This window comes from Cavenderia fasciculata, assembly GCF_000203815.1.
Source record: "Cavenderia fasciculata unplaced genomic scaffold Scf_Dfasci-G-b-190b03.r1-5, whole genome shotgun sequence".
NCBI classification, from domain to species: domain Eukaryota; phylum Evosea; class Eumycetozoa; order Acytosteliales; family Cavenderiaceae; genus Cavenderia; species Cavenderia fasciculata.
Window position 1 is genome coordinate 318,407 of NW_004457711.1, and position 16,061 is coordinate 334,467.

The 16,061-nt window shown below is 39.7% G+C and overlaps 9 protein-coding genes across 9 annotated transcripts; 7 read left to right on the plus strand and 2 right to left on the minus strand.

The window, feature by feature from the left end:
• Positions 1-210: 210 nt before the first annotated feature.
• On the minus strand, positions 211-606 carry DFA_02613 (uncharacterized protein; the record flags this gene model as incomplete). The annotated part of the gene is made up of 2 exons (XM_004357280.1): positions 211-215; positions 378-606. 2 exons carry the CDS (start codon positions 604-606, stop codon positions 211-213), a joined length of 234 nt encoding a protein of 77 aa, XP_004357336.1.
• A 526-nt stretch (positions 607-1,132) lies between these two features.
• Positions 1,133-1,828, plus strand: DFA_02614 (component of the counting factor complex; the record flags this gene model as incomplete). The annotated part of the gene is made up of 1 exon (XM_004357281.1): positions 1,133-1,828. One exon carries the CDS (start codon positions 1,133-1,135, stop codon positions 1,826-1,828), a length of 696 nt encoding a protein of 231 aa, XP_004357337.1.
• Positions 1,829-2,257: 429 nt separating this feature from the next.
• Positions 2,258-3,009, plus strand: DFA_02615 (uncharacterized protein; the record flags this gene model as incomplete). Its single annotated transcript, XM_004357282.1, has 2 exons — positions 2,258-2,443; positions 2,521-3,009. 2 exons carry the CDS (start codon positions 2,258-2,260, stop codon positions 3,007-3,009), a joined length of 675 nt encoding a protein of 224 aa, XP_004357338.1.
• A 469-nt stretch (positions 3,010-3,478) lies between these two features.
• DFA_02616 (uncharacterized protein) lies at positions 3,479-4,850 on the plus strand (the record flags this gene model as incomplete). The annotated part of the gene is made up of 2 exons (XM_004357283.1): positions 3,479-4,115; positions 4,195-4,850. 2 exons carry the CDS (start codon positions 3,479-3,481, stop codon positions 4,848-4,850), a joined length of 1,293 nt encoding a protein of 430 aa, XP_004357339.1.
• An 85-nt stretch (positions 4,851-4,935) lies between these two features.
• On the plus strand, positions 4,936-5,472 carry DFA_02617 (uncharacterized protein; the record flags this gene model as incomplete). The annotated part of the gene is made up of 2 exons (XM_004357284.1): positions 4,936-5,259; positions 5,359-5,472. The coding sequence occupies 2 exons, from the start codon at positions 4,936-4,938 to the stop codon at positions 5,470-5,472; spliced, it is 438 nt and encodes a 145-aa protein (XP_004357340.1).
• A 266-nt stretch (positions 5,473-5,738) lies between these two features.
• Positions 5,739-6,750, plus strand: DFA_02618 (uncharacterized protein; the record flags this gene model as incomplete). Its single annotated transcript, XM_004357285.1, has 3 exons — positions 5,739-6,174; positions 6,252-6,406; positions 6,481-6,750. 3 exons carry the CDS (start codon positions 5,739-5,741, stop codon positions 6,748-6,750), a joined length of 861 nt encoding a protein of 286 aa, XP_004357341.1.
• Positions 6,751-6,864: 114 nt separating this feature from the next.
• On the minus strand, positions 6,865-9,216 carry DFA_02619 (RapGAP/RanGAP domain-containing protein; the record flags this gene model as incomplete). Its single annotated transcript, XM_004357286.1, has 1 exon — positions 6,865-9,216. One exon carries the CDS (start codon positions 9,214-9,216, stop codon positions 6,865-6,867), a length of 2,352 nt encoding a protein of 783 aa, XP_004357342.1.
• A 3,980-nt stretch (positions 9,217-13,196) lies between these two features.
• Positions 13,197-13,957, plus strand: DFA_02620 (uncharacterized protein; the record flags this gene model as incomplete). Its single annotated transcript, XM_004357287.1, has 2 exons — positions 13,197-13,732; positions 13,813-13,957. The coding sequence occupies 2 exons, from the start codon at positions 13,197-13,199 to the stop codon at positions 13,955-13,957; spliced, it is 681 nt and encodes a 226-aa protein (XP_004357343.1).
• Positions 13,958-14,213: 256 nt separating this feature from the next.
• Positions 14,214-16,061, plus strand: gacT (RhoGAP domain-containing protein; the record flags this gene model as incomplete). The annotated part of the gene is made up of 1 exon (XM_004357288.1): positions 14,214-16,061. One exon carries the CDS (start codon positions 14,214-14,216, stop codon positions 16,059-16,061), a length of 1,848 nt encoding a protein of 615 aa, XP_004357344.1.

Sequence of the window (16,061 nt, forward strand, 5' to 3'; positions counted from 1 at the left end):
GGTCCGAGTTGGGTGCGGGGATCAATCCAACAGGCACACCCAATGCACTGTCAAAAGTATTGACCAAACTATTGAGCAAGTAGGCGTTGCCCACTGCATCGCTGCAATTCATCGACACACCTCCAATCTGTGCATAGATTGATTCCGTCATATTCCTACAATGTGATGGTGACGGCAAACATATTGTCTTGTATGGTATAGGTTCATTTCTTAAACTTGAATTATAATTTGATAATATAATATCATTTATATATAAATCTAAATAACAAACAAACAAACAAACAAACAAACAAGTCAATATATATAAGTATGAGTACAATGAAAATGAATCACAAGATGATCGACATTCATTCTTTCTTTCTTTCTTTCTATCATACCTTCATCGAATAATATATCAAATAGAGCTACTTGAATTGAATAAGTATTTGTAATATCAGATATTGATTTGATATGATATGTTGATGATACTATATTTTGTGCATTGTATGTTGGTAGTTGTACTAGTAGAAGTACAATGAAAGATAATAATAATACAAAAAAGGGTGGTTTGTTGTTGGCGATGGTTTGTCTCTGATAACCTTGAAAAGAGATCACCCCTCTTTTCATTATTTCGTTGTTCTTGATGATTGTATAACTATCTATCTATCTATTTCTTTATATATCTATATCTTTATATCTAACTGTATTTATAGCTACTTATAAATAGACTTCAACCAATTAATACTAACTAAACTATTATCTCTTTATCTTTATGTATTTGTTGTATTGATCGCTTGCTTGCTTGTTGTTGGTTTAATTGTTTAGTAGTGTGTACAAATAGGTGTGATGATGAGGATGATGGATTTGTGTTTGTTTGTTTGTTTCAAGACAACAAAGGGCGACAATTTGGCGCATGACGTAACTCCAACAGGGTACACAAGCGGAGATCAGCCACCTTTCCTTTGAAAACCTTTGGTTTGGAAAATATCTTTTTTACAATTATCTATTTCTCATCATCTTAACCATGGGGCTATTTCCCATGTCCACTCCGTTCCAACTCAACAACAAGATGAGCAATTAATATTATTCCTACGAATGATCATGATCCAAACGAAAATCAAAGGGGTTTATGATCACAACAATAGAGATAAACATGTTGAAACAAATATTATTTATACTTTTGTCTATTTTAGTTTGTTCCTCTATTGGATCATCATCATTCCAAGTTGCATCGACCTTTCCAATTTGCAGTTCTTGTGTTAGTAATTGTCAACAACTCGATGCAGATGCTATTAACATCATAGCCAATGGTGGACTGATAAGTACCTGTGCTGGCTTGTGTGGATACTTTGCAGGTGATGAAAAACAAGTATGTACAGCTGCTTGTAATAATATAGGATTGGATCCGTTCATCCAAATAATCACAGACGAGCAAGTTGCCGACCCCATCTATTTCTGTCAATCTGTCAGGTTATGTCCAACCAACAGTGGTACTACAGGTTCTGCAACCGTCGATGTTGCTACCACACCTTCAAGTGGGCCACTAGGTACCACCTTTTCTGTAACTGCTACCTATACTATTATCTCTCCTTTTAATATTGGTCAGATTGCCATCAAGATTATCGATCCTGCTGTCAACTTTTTTGGTGGTGATCAACTCATTACCAATGTCGTTCCAGGTACCTATACATACACATACCAATTCACAGCCGAGCCATCTGAACAAGAACCTTTCAGCAGTGGTCTTTACAAAGTAGTCGTCTCTGTTTGTACTGGTACATGTGGATTATCCAGTCCAGGTACTCTCACCTTAGCTTTAGAAGACACTTCCTTTACTATCAATAACTAGAAAATAGTATATTATTTATAACTAACTAAAACTATATTTATATAATAAATCAAATCATCCATCTTGAGATTATAAGTTCTCGTTGCTTGTTAATTATGCTTCTTTTTGGATGACTTCGTTTTCATCGGAGCAATCGACAATAATACCCTCGAATAAAATTTGATTCGAGGGTTTCATTCGATGGAAGAGGAAAGGTCCCTTGAAATTTGGATTCCGAGTCGGTTTTCATAACTACAAGATATTTTGCCCTTCAAAAGATCTAAATAGTTTTTTAATTTTTTTATAAATACCAAGCTTTCAAAGAGCCACATCATCTTCATTATCTAAATCACACAGAACCGATACCATTTATTTGTCGGAACAAATAATCAATCCAATCATTTATATAATATACATATCTATATAATTCTAAAATATTATAAAAAAAAAATGTTTAAATTAATCATAGCATCAATTTTAATTTCCTTTTTGGTTGGTTGTTCAGTTGCCATGCCAATGAGAGTACATAAGCCCAATCCATATGGATTCTGTACTACTTGTGTTTTCTATATGCCAGGACTTGTAGAAGATGTCCTTGCAATGATCGCACAAGGTGAGGACACTAGTTCTTGTCAGGTAGGTGTATCGCTAAAAAACAAAATAAAGAGGTGTCAACCAATTTAAATATTAATTAATATACTATACCCTTTTAGTCTACTTGTGATTCATTCACATCATCAGAAGAAATTATGGTTTGTTTACAAGTATGTAAAAAGGTTGGTATTACTGATTTCATTAGTCTCATTAAAGAGAATCCAGATCCCATCTATGCCTGTCAATATGGTGATGAGTGTATTACCAACCCAGATATTCCAACTGCATCAGTTACAGTTGGAGTCAAGCCAACCCAAGCTCCAAAGGGAACTACCTTTACCGCATCTGGAGACTACACAGTCAATGAACCATTGATGATTGGTTCGGTCGCTTGGAATGTCACCAACGCAGCTGGCAAGGTTATTTTCTCAGACTCTAAGCTAGTCACCAACGTAGCTGTTGGTATTACCTATCCAGTTACATTCCAATTCCTCGGTTCTTCAACTGGTACCTTTGAAGCAAACGTTGCTATTTGTTCAGGTACCTGTGGATCCGTTCACTCTGTCTACATTGATTCATTTACCACAAGCTTTTTAGTTACTAAATAATCAATCAATCAATCAATTGACTCCTTTCAACGTAATAAATCTATACTATAATATACTATACTATACGAGCTAGTATATATAACCTTTTTGTAAATACTATACATGTGTCCTTGGTCTTGGAGAAAAATGTTAATGCTTCGTTCTTGAACCGCAGACCAAACACTCATTTTGTTTGAAAATGAATTAATAATTTAATTTATACCACCACACCACATTTTTGTCTAGAGTACTGATAGCATTATTATTATTATTCTATTGTCTCTTCTTCCTATCTGTGTTTACTTTATTGTATATATATTTATGTGTATTATTACAACTATACAAACATACCATACCATTCTTTTTAATAGATTATATTCTTTAATTACTACTTTTAATTAAACAGCTCAGATTGCTGGTTTATGCAACGAAACAACATCAGAATATATACTACGAATTAAAATTAATTTATATATACAATAATAATAATATGAATAATAATATGAATAATAATATTCATTTAGAACAAAACTATGTTCCATCATCATCATCCACCTCTTTAACTATTGAAGAACAAATACAACAACTCAGTTGTACAACCATCAATAACAAAAAAGATCATCTTTTAGAGGACGAAGAAGATTTTGATATGTTTGATATTACAACCGGTAAAATAATACAATATGACCTTACTCAAACAGTTCAATACGGAGAAGCATCTATTAGATGGGATGACAATGATGTTAAATCAAATGGATCAGTTGATAGTCCTTCTCCTCCTCCGACCGTAAATTATAGTAATGGAAATGCACATCCAGGAAAGACATCTCCAGTAATGCAACAACAACAACAACTATTACAACCAATTGTTGTCAATGCAACTGTACAACAAATTCAACAACTTCAACCTTTATCACCGAAACAACAGGCTGTTACGGCACCTGTTCCAGTACAACCACCTCCACAACCGGTATATGTTGAATGCAAAGACATGGATCCTCTTACCAAAGTAAACCAACTTCAACCCTATGTAACAGAATCCTTTGATATTGCATGTCATCGATTCTACAGAACCATCATTGATTCTGGATTTTGGTCTGATGTATCAAAGGAAATGGGTTTCTATGGTATGTAATAATGATCATCCATCTTTTATTTCATTTAATATTTATTAATTTAATTTAATTTAATTTAATTTTCTACTAGATATGGCAGAAGGAGAATGGAGTGTATCACCAACTGGGTGTCATCAACAAAGAGAACTTAATTTTAAAACACCTATATCATTCAAGATTGGACCAAAAGTTGCAACTGTGAAACAAATCCAAAAGATTAGAAGAACACCAGGCGGAGGTTATTTTATGGAGACTAGTTCTTTATCAACCGACGTACCATATGGAGACCATTTCTCGGTCGAAAATTATATTAGTTTGGAACCATTGGCCAAGAATATGTGTCTATTAAAAGTATCGACCGCCGTCAAGTTTACAAAGTCCATTTGGGGATTGACAAACTTGATTGAAAAATCGGTGGTTCAATCAAACAAAGACTTTTTCTCTGTTTGGACTAGAATGGCAAAACTATTGATTCAAGAAAATAGAATTCAACATAGTGTCATTGAACCACAATCACCTATTCCTCAACAACAACAACAACAACAACAACAACAAACACAACAACAACAACAACAACAACAACAACAACAACAACAACAACAACAACAACAACAACAACAACAACAACAACAACAACAACAACCTTCTTTCTCCTCTCACCTCTCCAACCTCTCCATCAAGACCAATTCAAAAACCTTTACCTTCATTACCTCCATCTTGTCAACACCCAATAGAATTTGTAAATAATCATCAACATAATAATAATGTAAATAATAATAACAACGCTAACCCAACTAACCATCAACATCAACAAGAAATTAGTAGTAATAATATGAATAATTATATTAATAATAATGGACCATTAACATTTAACAATTATGAAGATTTAAAGAATCTATTCTATCAATTGTTGAGAGAAAATCAAAATCCAAGAGCCGTCAAAGTGGTAGCTCAAAAGAGTGGTAAACATATTACAAACATTACAGTGCATCCACATTATACTGTTAGTCATGTTTTCCAAAATATCATTCCGCAAGCCATTCCCGAATTACTTGGTAACCAAAATTATGAAATCTTTTGGCAAGATCAAAGAGGTGATGCAAGTGTATTTTTCTTAAAAGATATGGATCTACCTTTATTTAATTATTTACAAAGTGTAAGGAAACAAGTTTTAAATATTATTCATCAAAAACAAAAAGACATCATAACTAACTATTTCATTTCAAATTTAATATAATATAATATATATATATAGTCCGATTCGATTATAATATCAACTCTAACACCAAATGATGTAAACAAGAAACCATTTTTCTTCCAAATTATTCAACAAGGCAAAAAAGCGATTATCATTCCAAATCAAAAATAATAATAATAATAATAACTTACAATGTTTCATCGATAAATGTTTATAATATATAAAATTATAATTTATATAGTAGTAGTCAATAAATAAATAAATAATACTCCATATTAATATCTGTATATCTCTTTGAGAAAATAAATTAAAAAAAAAAAGCGAAAAAGTCTCGTCTTTCGTCTTGTTCGTTTTTTTTTTTTTTTGTATTAATACAATGAATCTTGATTAGTATTCAATCCCTATTTATTTATATATACATTAATCAATAAAAAAAGATGATAAGAAGAAATGCTAGATTAAGACAAGAATACTTGTATAGAAAGAATTTAGAAGGAAAGGAAAAAGATGTATATGAAAAGAAGAGAAAGATTAAACAAGCACTCAACGAGGGTAAACCAATACCTTCAGAGCTCATAGAGTTTGAATTCAACTCGCGTAAAGAGATGAGTATAGAAGGAGAGGAAGACTACAAGAGACTCAATATAGATGATGAATATGCTCGTGCAGGTGTACTCGACCCAAAAGTGTTTGTCACCACTTCGAGAGATCCAAGTGCACGTCTTACTCAATTTGCAAAGGAACTAAAGATGTTGTTCCCCAACTCACAAAAGATGAACAGAGGTGCTCACGTTATCAAAGAATTGGTTGATGCATGTCGTGCAAACGATGTTACAGATTTAGTTATTGCTCATGAACATAGTGGTGAACCAAGTAATTATTCAAAACAACAACAACTCGATACAATAATAGATACTAATAAGCAATTATTTTTTACTTAATTTATTTAGATGGATTGGTTGTTTGTCATTTACCATATGGGCCAACAGCCTATTTCGAAATTGTAAATTGTATTATGATTCATGATATTCAAGATGCTCCACCTGCATCTCTTGCATACCCACATCTTATTTTTAATAACTTTACTACTCCACTTGGTTCAAGAGTTGGTATCCCCCATATCTCTCCTAAATCAACTAAAGTTCATTTATTAATTAATTCTTTATATATTTAATTTAGACTGAAAACATCTTAAAATATTTATTCCCAGTTCCAGCTCAAGACAGTAAAAGAGTTTTAACATTTTCAAACAATAATGATTATATATCTTTTAGACACCATATCTATGAAAAAGATGGTCACAAGAATGTTTTATTAAAAGAGGTTGGACCAAGATTCGAATTAAAACTATACAAGATTCAATTGGGCACAATCGATCAACCAGAAGCAGATGTTGAATGGGTATACAGACCATACATGAACAGTACAAAGAATCGTACCTTTTTGTAAATCGAAAAATAAATCCAAAACAAACCAAAAAATATACAGAAATTAAAAACAACAAAACCAAACCAATCAAATTATAATTATAGTAATTATTAATTATCATTCAATAATATTGATTTATTGTGGTGATTGAGATTGATCATCTGATAAATTAATTGAACGATTTCTTGTTAAAAAGTTACCTCGGAGACCTGGAGATGGATTGTTTGGATTGGAAATGGTTTGATTGGTGGATGATGCGACGGGTGAGGTTGGTTTGAGGCCACCCCAATTCTTGGAGGAAGGTGATCCAAGAGGTTGCATGGATGGTGAGGTGTTTGTTTTGTTGATTTGGACGGGAGGTGTTGGCATGATACGGGGGTTGCCGCCTCCAGACGTGACAGCACCGGTTGACGAGAGACTGAGTGGTTGGATGGGGATGATGGGCGAGGACAGTTGGACAGAGATGGGACGTTGCTTGTTGGTGGGACGGACCGGCTTAAAGATGGGAACGTCGTCACTGGATATGAGTGGGATGGGTGGGGGACGATACAACCTGTCTTCTTCGAGTGGCAGGAATACATTTTGGAAGTTTTGCATGACACGTAGCTCGGACCGGAACGAGTCAGAGATATCGGCAATAAGACGACGACGCTGTGCGAATGGGTGGATGAGACGATGTTCAGATGCCAGCAGGTAGTTGTTGGCATTTCCAAGTGTCGCCTTGATGAGTGGTGCCAGGATATGCTTGGAGACGGTCATCTCCTCGAGTACTGGTCCAAACGAGATCTTACTCTGCGAGTTGCTATGGATGGTTTTAATGCGGAACAGACCGCTGGCCTTTGGTTCGACAGCCAGTTGGAACGAGTATTTGGAGAGGAGGTCGGCCTTTGGACGCAGCTCCTTTTCATAGTCTTCAATGGACTCGCACCAGACAACCGACATTTGTGAACGCGATAGTATCTTTTTCTTTTGTTCGAGTGGGTTGACTGAATCTTGGTGGGGCATGAGTGATGCGACGTGGAATGCCATCTCTTTGGTCGATGTGGCATAGTACTGTGCGACACGACCACTCGAGAAACGACGGTCTAGCCCGCCGAGGTAACCAGAGTGTTTCTCAACATCGACCGTCCAGCCTAGCGACGCGACAAACTCACGGTAATCGTGCGAGGTGTTGGCGGTCTGGTTGGCAATGACGTCCTCTTCGGTAATGTCGCCACGCTTGGCGTAGTAGACTGCTACACGCGATTGCACACGCTCAGAGACCGAGTCAAGACTACGCAACGACTGGTAAAACGACGATGTATTGTCCATCGGACACAGACGTCCCTTGTTTTCAAGGTTGAAAAATCCAAGTGATGCAAGTAGCATACGCGACTGCTGGAACTTGCAGTCACCCGCATACCTATTACCAAGTACTTGTGAGCTGACTGCAATGGCAAAGTTGAGCCCGTACTGACACTCTTGCAACGACTTGCTCTCGCTGGCGACCAAGTCTTGGATGTACTTGGTGTATTGCTCGTCGGGATGACGTGACAAATAGTTGGTAATGTCGTCAAACTGCTCGCAATTGTCTGCGTATTTGCTGATATAAGGTTGGTTGCTGGCAGTAGCGAGCAGGCCGGTGGTCTGTGACTGGTCTTTGTAGGCAGCGCCGCCTTGACCCGATCCGGCGAGTGTTGGTACAAACTCGTCTTGACCGCCACCCTCGCCATCAGACATGACTTGGTCGTCGGCAAGGGGAGGGGTGAGTCCGTCGAGCTTGGGACGCAGTGCCACCAAAGATAGGTCAGTATTGATGACATAGCGACCTGTGCTGTCACGGATGATGATGGTTGAGAATGGTTGGCCGCCAGACTGCTCATTGCCAAATGGCTGGTCGATAAGAGTCATCAACTTGATACCCTCGATGGTGTAGAAACGGATACACTGTTCGACAGGGAAATCAGGCTCGCCAGCAAGCTTGGCACGCTCTCTAATCTGCTCGACAATATCCACCTCGACAAAGGTGGATGATGTGTCCATTTGGTTGGCGTTGTACGGGTTGGGGTAGTTACCCATACGAGTCAAGACCGTCTGAAGTGCAGTCTGTGCCGACTCGCGTACTTTGGCAGGAACACGAGCTGGGTTGGCCAATTTACGCACTTTGGGTGGTGCCTCCTCCTTGTCCTTTTCCTTGTCTTTGTCCTTGTCCTTTCCAGCAGATGTTTCTTTATCTTGATCCTTGCCAGTTGTGGGAGGAGGGGTGGGAGTGCCTTGACCAGAGGAGGAGAGGTAGCTGATCGACGTTTGACTGCTCATTGACGAGTTGGATGAGATCTCCTCATTTGGATCTTTACCGCCCATCGAGATGGTCAATGCATCAAACAACATGTACAAGGTAGATGTGTCGGTCTTGTAATTACCCTCGAATATCCAGCCGTTGGCAGACACCCAGTCAGACATGGTCTGGATGGCCAGCGAGACAAGTTCCTCGCTCTCCAGCGACATGGTGTGTTCGCGACACTTGAACACAATGTACTTGCACAGTTTACGGACCACGTTGTGGGCAAACTCGACAAAGTTGGGTACTTGTGAGTGATGCTCGGCCAGCGCAGACAACAACTGGAACGAGTGTACAACCACCTCGGGTGGCCACTGGTTGGTGAGGGACGCGCTCTTTTTGAGCAAAATGTTGATGGCGCCGTTGAGGAAGGCTGTACCCTCGCCCGATGACGTCACACCCTGGTGTTGGTGCTCGAGTTGGAACGAGAGAATGAACCAAATGAGTGTTTGGAGGTTGGACGAGTTTGTCTCGGTGTTGAGCGACGACAAGATGAGATGCGCAACATGTGGACGAACCTCGCGGAACGTGTTGACGTCGGGCTGCACCAGCTCGTGCTTGCCGACAATATCGGCGGGTAAAGGAGGGTAAAACTCCATTGGACGCTTGTTGAAAAAGTGGTAGAACTGGACCGGCTCGTAGCGGTTGGATATGCAGACGAGGTAGCCGAGGATACGGATCGCAGCACGACGCAGTGACTCGCTGGTGGATCCCGGCACAATCGTTAGTATACGGCCGAGTGCACGAATGTAGGAGGGGATGAGAATACGTGCACCGGGCAACTCAAGAGCCAAAAAGTTTTGGGTGTGGAGAACCGACGCAAACAGCACCTTGCCATCACACCACAACGTCTCTGACAAACAACTGTAAAATGCTGACAAGTAGATAGGCTGGAATGCAATGCGTGGAGCACAGGTCTGGAAGATATGTGAGAGGATCTCGGTGGCCAAACTCACACCCTCTTCAAAGCCGGGACGTGGCGACTTGACTGCCTCGAACAACCACGCGCCAAAAATATGCAAGATCGAGTTACCGTCGTCGGTCGCACCCAACAACATGGAAACGAGTTGAAAGATACCGCCAATCGCCGCGGCAAAGATAGTCGGATGTTTGATGACATTAGGGTTGCCAATCGCACTCAACACACGATTCCACGCATACAACAAGTAGTCGCGATCAAACTCGAGCGAGATGTCCTCGAGTCGCACCTGCACCGGCGCACCTGCTGGCTGTGCCGTGTTGGACCCGTACACCATCTGCACCAACGGCGACGTCAATGCCAGACACGTCAAATTCCACTGGTGGATGGCCGGCATATGATGCAGCCACCCAAACGCATACCGATGCAGGTGTTGCCACAACTCAGCATTACGTGTACGCGAGTGTAACCACACCTCAAACAACACCTTGAGTAGTAATGGACAAATGGCACGTGCAATGGGGTCTTCCATACGTGTATTAATGTTTAGCGTGCTGTCGGCGACCGCCAACAACAAAGTAATCCACAACTCTAACGTCTGTTGTGAAAACTTGCTAGACAGTGCTCTACCTATATCCAAATACAACTGTAACACCTTTTGACAGAGAATGATGTGTGTGTCCATTGCCTCTCTTGAATTGGCCGTACGTGGTTGAAATGCCAACGTCAAATGCTCCAATATCTTTTGTGTGTAAAACTCGTCCGTGTCTTCTCCCAATGCAGGTGGTCTGCATCTAACGTCAAACAACCATCGCTTGTATAGATCGACGCATGCAAATATCGATTGTGCATCCTCTAGAGGCAACAAAAACCCTTGCTCTACCACCTCCATCACCCATGACAAATGTTGTTTGGTTGGCAGTACCGTTGGATTGCTTGTGCTCGAATCAGTCGCTAAAAAGCTTGATACTATCTGTTGTACCAATATCTTTTTAACAGACAATGGAAAGTCTTTTAATATTCCTGTATCTAAAATCAGCCATAAAAGTAAAAGTAAATAAATATTAATTCTCTATCTCTTTTTTTGTTACTCTCTCTAACTAAACATACTCTTTTCATTGTCTATCAAATTTAATGTACATGCCCAATCAATGAACATTTTTGTTTATATATATCTATATCTACTACTCTACACTCTATCTATCTATCTAATCACTTGATATGATATGATCTGATCTGATCTCTCTTTATCTTTTCTTTAAAGAAGAAGTGATTAAATATAATAATAATACAAAAAAGTTAGAATAGAGATAGAGGAATTACAATGTAATCTTTAAAATAGATGAGTGAGTAGTGATGAATGATGTATGTTTGTTTGTTTATACACTAATCTACTCTCTCTCTCTCTCTTTCTCTCTACTGCTATCTCTTTTCAACAACAACAATGAATGAATAATAACACAAAAAATAGGCAAAGTAAGATTCTTGATGGTTGTGGGGCAACACTCAATAAAAAATCATAAGCTCAAGACAAAAATCTACTTTGAGTTAATGGGGCGGACCAAAGCAAAGCAAACCCTTGGGATACCCCATTTTTGCAAACGATTCTTTCTTTTGCGAAACGAAAGATGAACGAACATGTTCTCTCTATGATTGAAACAAATAGAGAATAGATAAAACGGTTAAAGTACAATTATTATTTATTTTCTTGATCGATTGGAGCAATTCTAAAATATTGTGTAGAGCTGACACCAACAACAAAGCAATGAGATGAGTCGAAGAATATATCTTCTTTTTTTGTGCAATTGCACTTTTAGACCGTGGAGAACACCATGTTGGGCAACCTCTATAAATTAATTTTTTAATTTTTAAAAGGCGAGGGAGGCAACACCCAACTCTAAAGGGCTCTGCCCCTACCTACCTTGTTAGTTTTTAAAGTCGTTTGATTGTTTTTTAATTTTATATTATATATCTATCACATCATTGTACCACTACATACACACACACATCATACTTTACCCATCATCTCGAATACAACAATCACAACGACCAACCGAGACACAAAGACGAGACGACAATCGTAATAAACATTTAAAAAAAAGACAGAGAATAAGAACAAGAAGAAGAAGAACAAGCATAATTAAATTATAAAGGTAATGAATTATATATGCGCACTCAACTTATTATTATTATTATTGTGTTGGTATATTTCGTTATAACTATCATCAGTAATAGAGTGGTTCCAAACCAAAAAACAACAACAACAACAACGAACAACAAAGCAAAATATATCACTAGCAGCAAGTTGAGCACACGAACAACCATCATACTATTATTTATAGATCATCCACTGGTACATAGTACGACGCGCGACGCACAACACACACAACAACCATCAAATCATGTTGTGAGGACAAACAAAACAAAACAAAACAAGCACATACGCACCGCACACAAGAACAACCCAACAACTAAAAGTGTAGTAGATTTTTGTAGTAGTAGAAGTACATGATTGGTTTGTTTTATTGTGTGTGTGTCTGAATATATATTATATTATATGATGGGTGGTAGCACTCACTAGTTAGTAGTTGTATGGGTTAGTCAGCGTGTGTGTATAAAAAAAAGCGGGACAGGAGAAATTGCAGTCATAAAATCAAACAACAATCAACGCACGATAGACATTACTCGAATTAATGATACATTAAAAGAGACAGACAGACAGAGAGATAGACAATATAACATATTATTATTATCACTATAACAGACAGAGGAAGAGTAAGAGTCGAATCAATCAATCAATCACCATATCATTTAAATATATACGGTCAATAGACAGATTTATAAAACTAGTTGTAGTATTGATAAATACACAACATTATATAGATCGATAGATATATAGATACAATCAATTTACATTATTCAATTGATTGATTGATCACAAGCGAAACAAACAAAGAAGGAACAAAAAGGAAAAGAAAGAAATAGAAATAATTGTAAATTGAAATCATCATTTTTATAACATGTATTACTATACTATACTATACTAAACTGATTGGTTGGATAGGGTGGATAGAGAAAGAGAGAGAGAGAGAGAGAGAATCAGATACATAGATACATTATTTAGTTTTAACAAATTAATTAATTAATCAAGGATATTTATTAATATCTTTTTTTTTTTCTACTTTCAATCAATCAACCAATCAATCATTACTTACTTATTCTATTTTAATGACAATAGTACAAAGATTAAAAATGAAGAATATATTTAGAAGATCAGTTCAAATATTCCATAAAAAGGATAAAGAGGAACCTGGTGGAGGAGGTGGTGAACCATCCAAGGAACATAGTAAGAAGGATTCATCGCGAGGAGGCGATTCTCCACATGGAAGCAAAAAGGACAAAAAGTCAAAACGTAATAGTCGATCATACACTGATTCCGATGGGATCAGTCCCAACAACTCGATCAGCAGCTCGTCGTCCAAGACAACGCCGACTGCGACGAGCATCACCACGATGTTTAGTCCGCCGACTTCGCCACCGCTGTCGAGCAGCGAGGGCATCCCAATAGGCTACAACAACGGTGCGAGTGGGGACGGACGTCGTGTGTTTGGTGTGGCATTGGCCGATGTGCCGTGTCGTGGAGGGTCGCGCGTGCCGATCATTGTCGAGAAGTTGGTCGACCATTTGGAGCGAACGAGTTTGTCGACCGAGGGGTTGTTTAGAATCCCGGGACGCGATGTGACGATTCTCGAGTGCGTGCGATTGTTTGATAGCGGCGCCGATGTGGATGTGTCGTCGATCGAGCCGTATACGGCAGCGGGACTGCTGAAGCGGTTCTTTAGAGACCTGCCCGTGTTTGTGCCGCTGTCGATCAACCGTCGTGTGACGTCGCTGTTTTTGAGCGACGACGGCAAGAAGAAGCAGGTCGATATGGAGGTGCTGGAGAAGATGCGTCAGCTCGTGCATCAGCTGCCGCCGTGTCACTTTGAGGTGATGCAGGCGCTGACCGGGCTGCTGAGCAAGCTACTGGCCAAGTCGGCCGAGAACAAGATGACAGTCACCAACATTGCCATCTGTCTGGTGCCGACACTCAACTGCGTGCCGGCGATCGTCACCTACCCGATCCAATACCACGACTTTTTCTTTAGCGAGCCGTTTGCCGAGCACCATCACGCACAGATGCGTCCGCTCAGCATCAACTCGTTCTTGTCGTCGGTCGAGGAGAAGAGCGAGCTCGCCAGCGAGATGCAAAAGCGGTACTCGCGGCCTGCGTCCATCACCATCTCGGGCCTGCTGCCCACCGACCGTCTAGCGTCTGGCGCAGCCGTCTCATCCAGCCCGTCGAGCAACGGCGGCACCATCACATCCACCACCATCACCTCACCCAACGACGCGAGCACACCCATCACGTTCACCGTCACCACGACCTACCTCGACGAGCAGCAAAGCAACAGTGCCACCGGCACACCTCCCCCATCTATCCAAGTCACTCAGCCTGGTGGTTCATTCAACAATAACATGCTCGAGCAGCCATCCTCGGCCAACAGCACTATGGTCGACCGCAGCTACCAAAGCAACCGTCGTGCACACAAGCTCGAAGACATCCAATACCAACAATTCATCGAGGAGCATCAATTCCTCAAAAATCAATTCCAACAACAAGGTGGTGCTGCCAATAACAACAGCAACAATACAGCATCATCTTCTTCATTTGATAATATTGGACGGTCGTATAGACGTAGTACTATGTTTGTCGCACCTTCCTCCTCCTCAAATACTCAGCAACAACAACAGCAGACACCACCAAGCAATGGCGGTATAGTAGTACCACCAACCGCACCGACTGGTGTCGACGAGTATGCTAGTTTGCAATCGAGTAGCGGGTCATTTATCAACAACAACATTACAAAGGCCAACATTCAACAACTCAAAGAAAAGATTGACCGTTATTCAAAGGAAAAGATGAGGGAGTTGCGCGAATCGCAGAGCAGTATTCGTACATCCACCTCGAATCTCGTGCCACAGGGCTACGAGCGTGTTGGCAACAGCAGCGCCGCCAGTGCCGGTGATCCAGTCCCCAACAAGGACAAATTGTACAGATACAGCATTGACGTGGAGCGCTTCAAAGACAACCGTCGCAATAGTCGCGATATTGGACGAGAGATTGAACGTGAGATTAACAAGCGTCTCAGTCCACGTGAGAGAATCTCAATGTTGTTGGCAAATCAACAAGAATACACCACTACCAATAGTCCAGGTGGTGGAGCGGTAGGATCAGCACCCGTCAATGGTAGCAACAACAGAAACTACCGATACAGTAACCAACCATTTGGAGGTAGCAACAAATACGTGACACGAGACAGCGGAAGTGACCGCAGCAACCGAAACAGTAATAGATTTTCACGTGACAGTTACAAAGACTACAACTACAACGACGAAGAGGAAATGTACAATAGAGAAGAGATGTATAACATCCAGAGACAACGTTCACAGAGCTGTTTTGAACAGCAACAAGATCCAATTAATGTGGTTAGTGGTAGTAGTAATGGTATTGGTAGTGGTATTGGTGGTATTGGTAGTACTCTCAACAACAACATTAATAATGTCAATACAAACCGTCAATCTGGTAGTTATCAATCAGTACTATTGGAACAAAAGATGGACAAGATTAGAGAGACTATAAACAATATAAAGATTGATCGTGACAGAGATAATACTAGAAACTCGAGAGACTATACCAACCATATGCGCGATATCGATGAACTTAGACAATCACTACAAAAGGAAAGTGAGACCTCTGAATTCTTTGCCATCAAGAGTTTGGAACTCGTTGAAAAGCTCAGAAAGGAAGAGGAAAAGAATCTCAAACTAATGGAAGAGTTGAGTTTGATGGAATCTTATTTCCACCTCAAAGAAAAGTTAAAGCGTTCAAAGAGACAATCTACCACCAAACAATTACTAACTAGAAGTCGTTCACCAACTCTTCCAACCAATATGAATCATCCTTCTACTTCACCAAGTTTCTTTAATATTCCATCTCCTACTACTACTACCACCACTTCTACTTCTTCAACTTCAACAATGAATCAATAG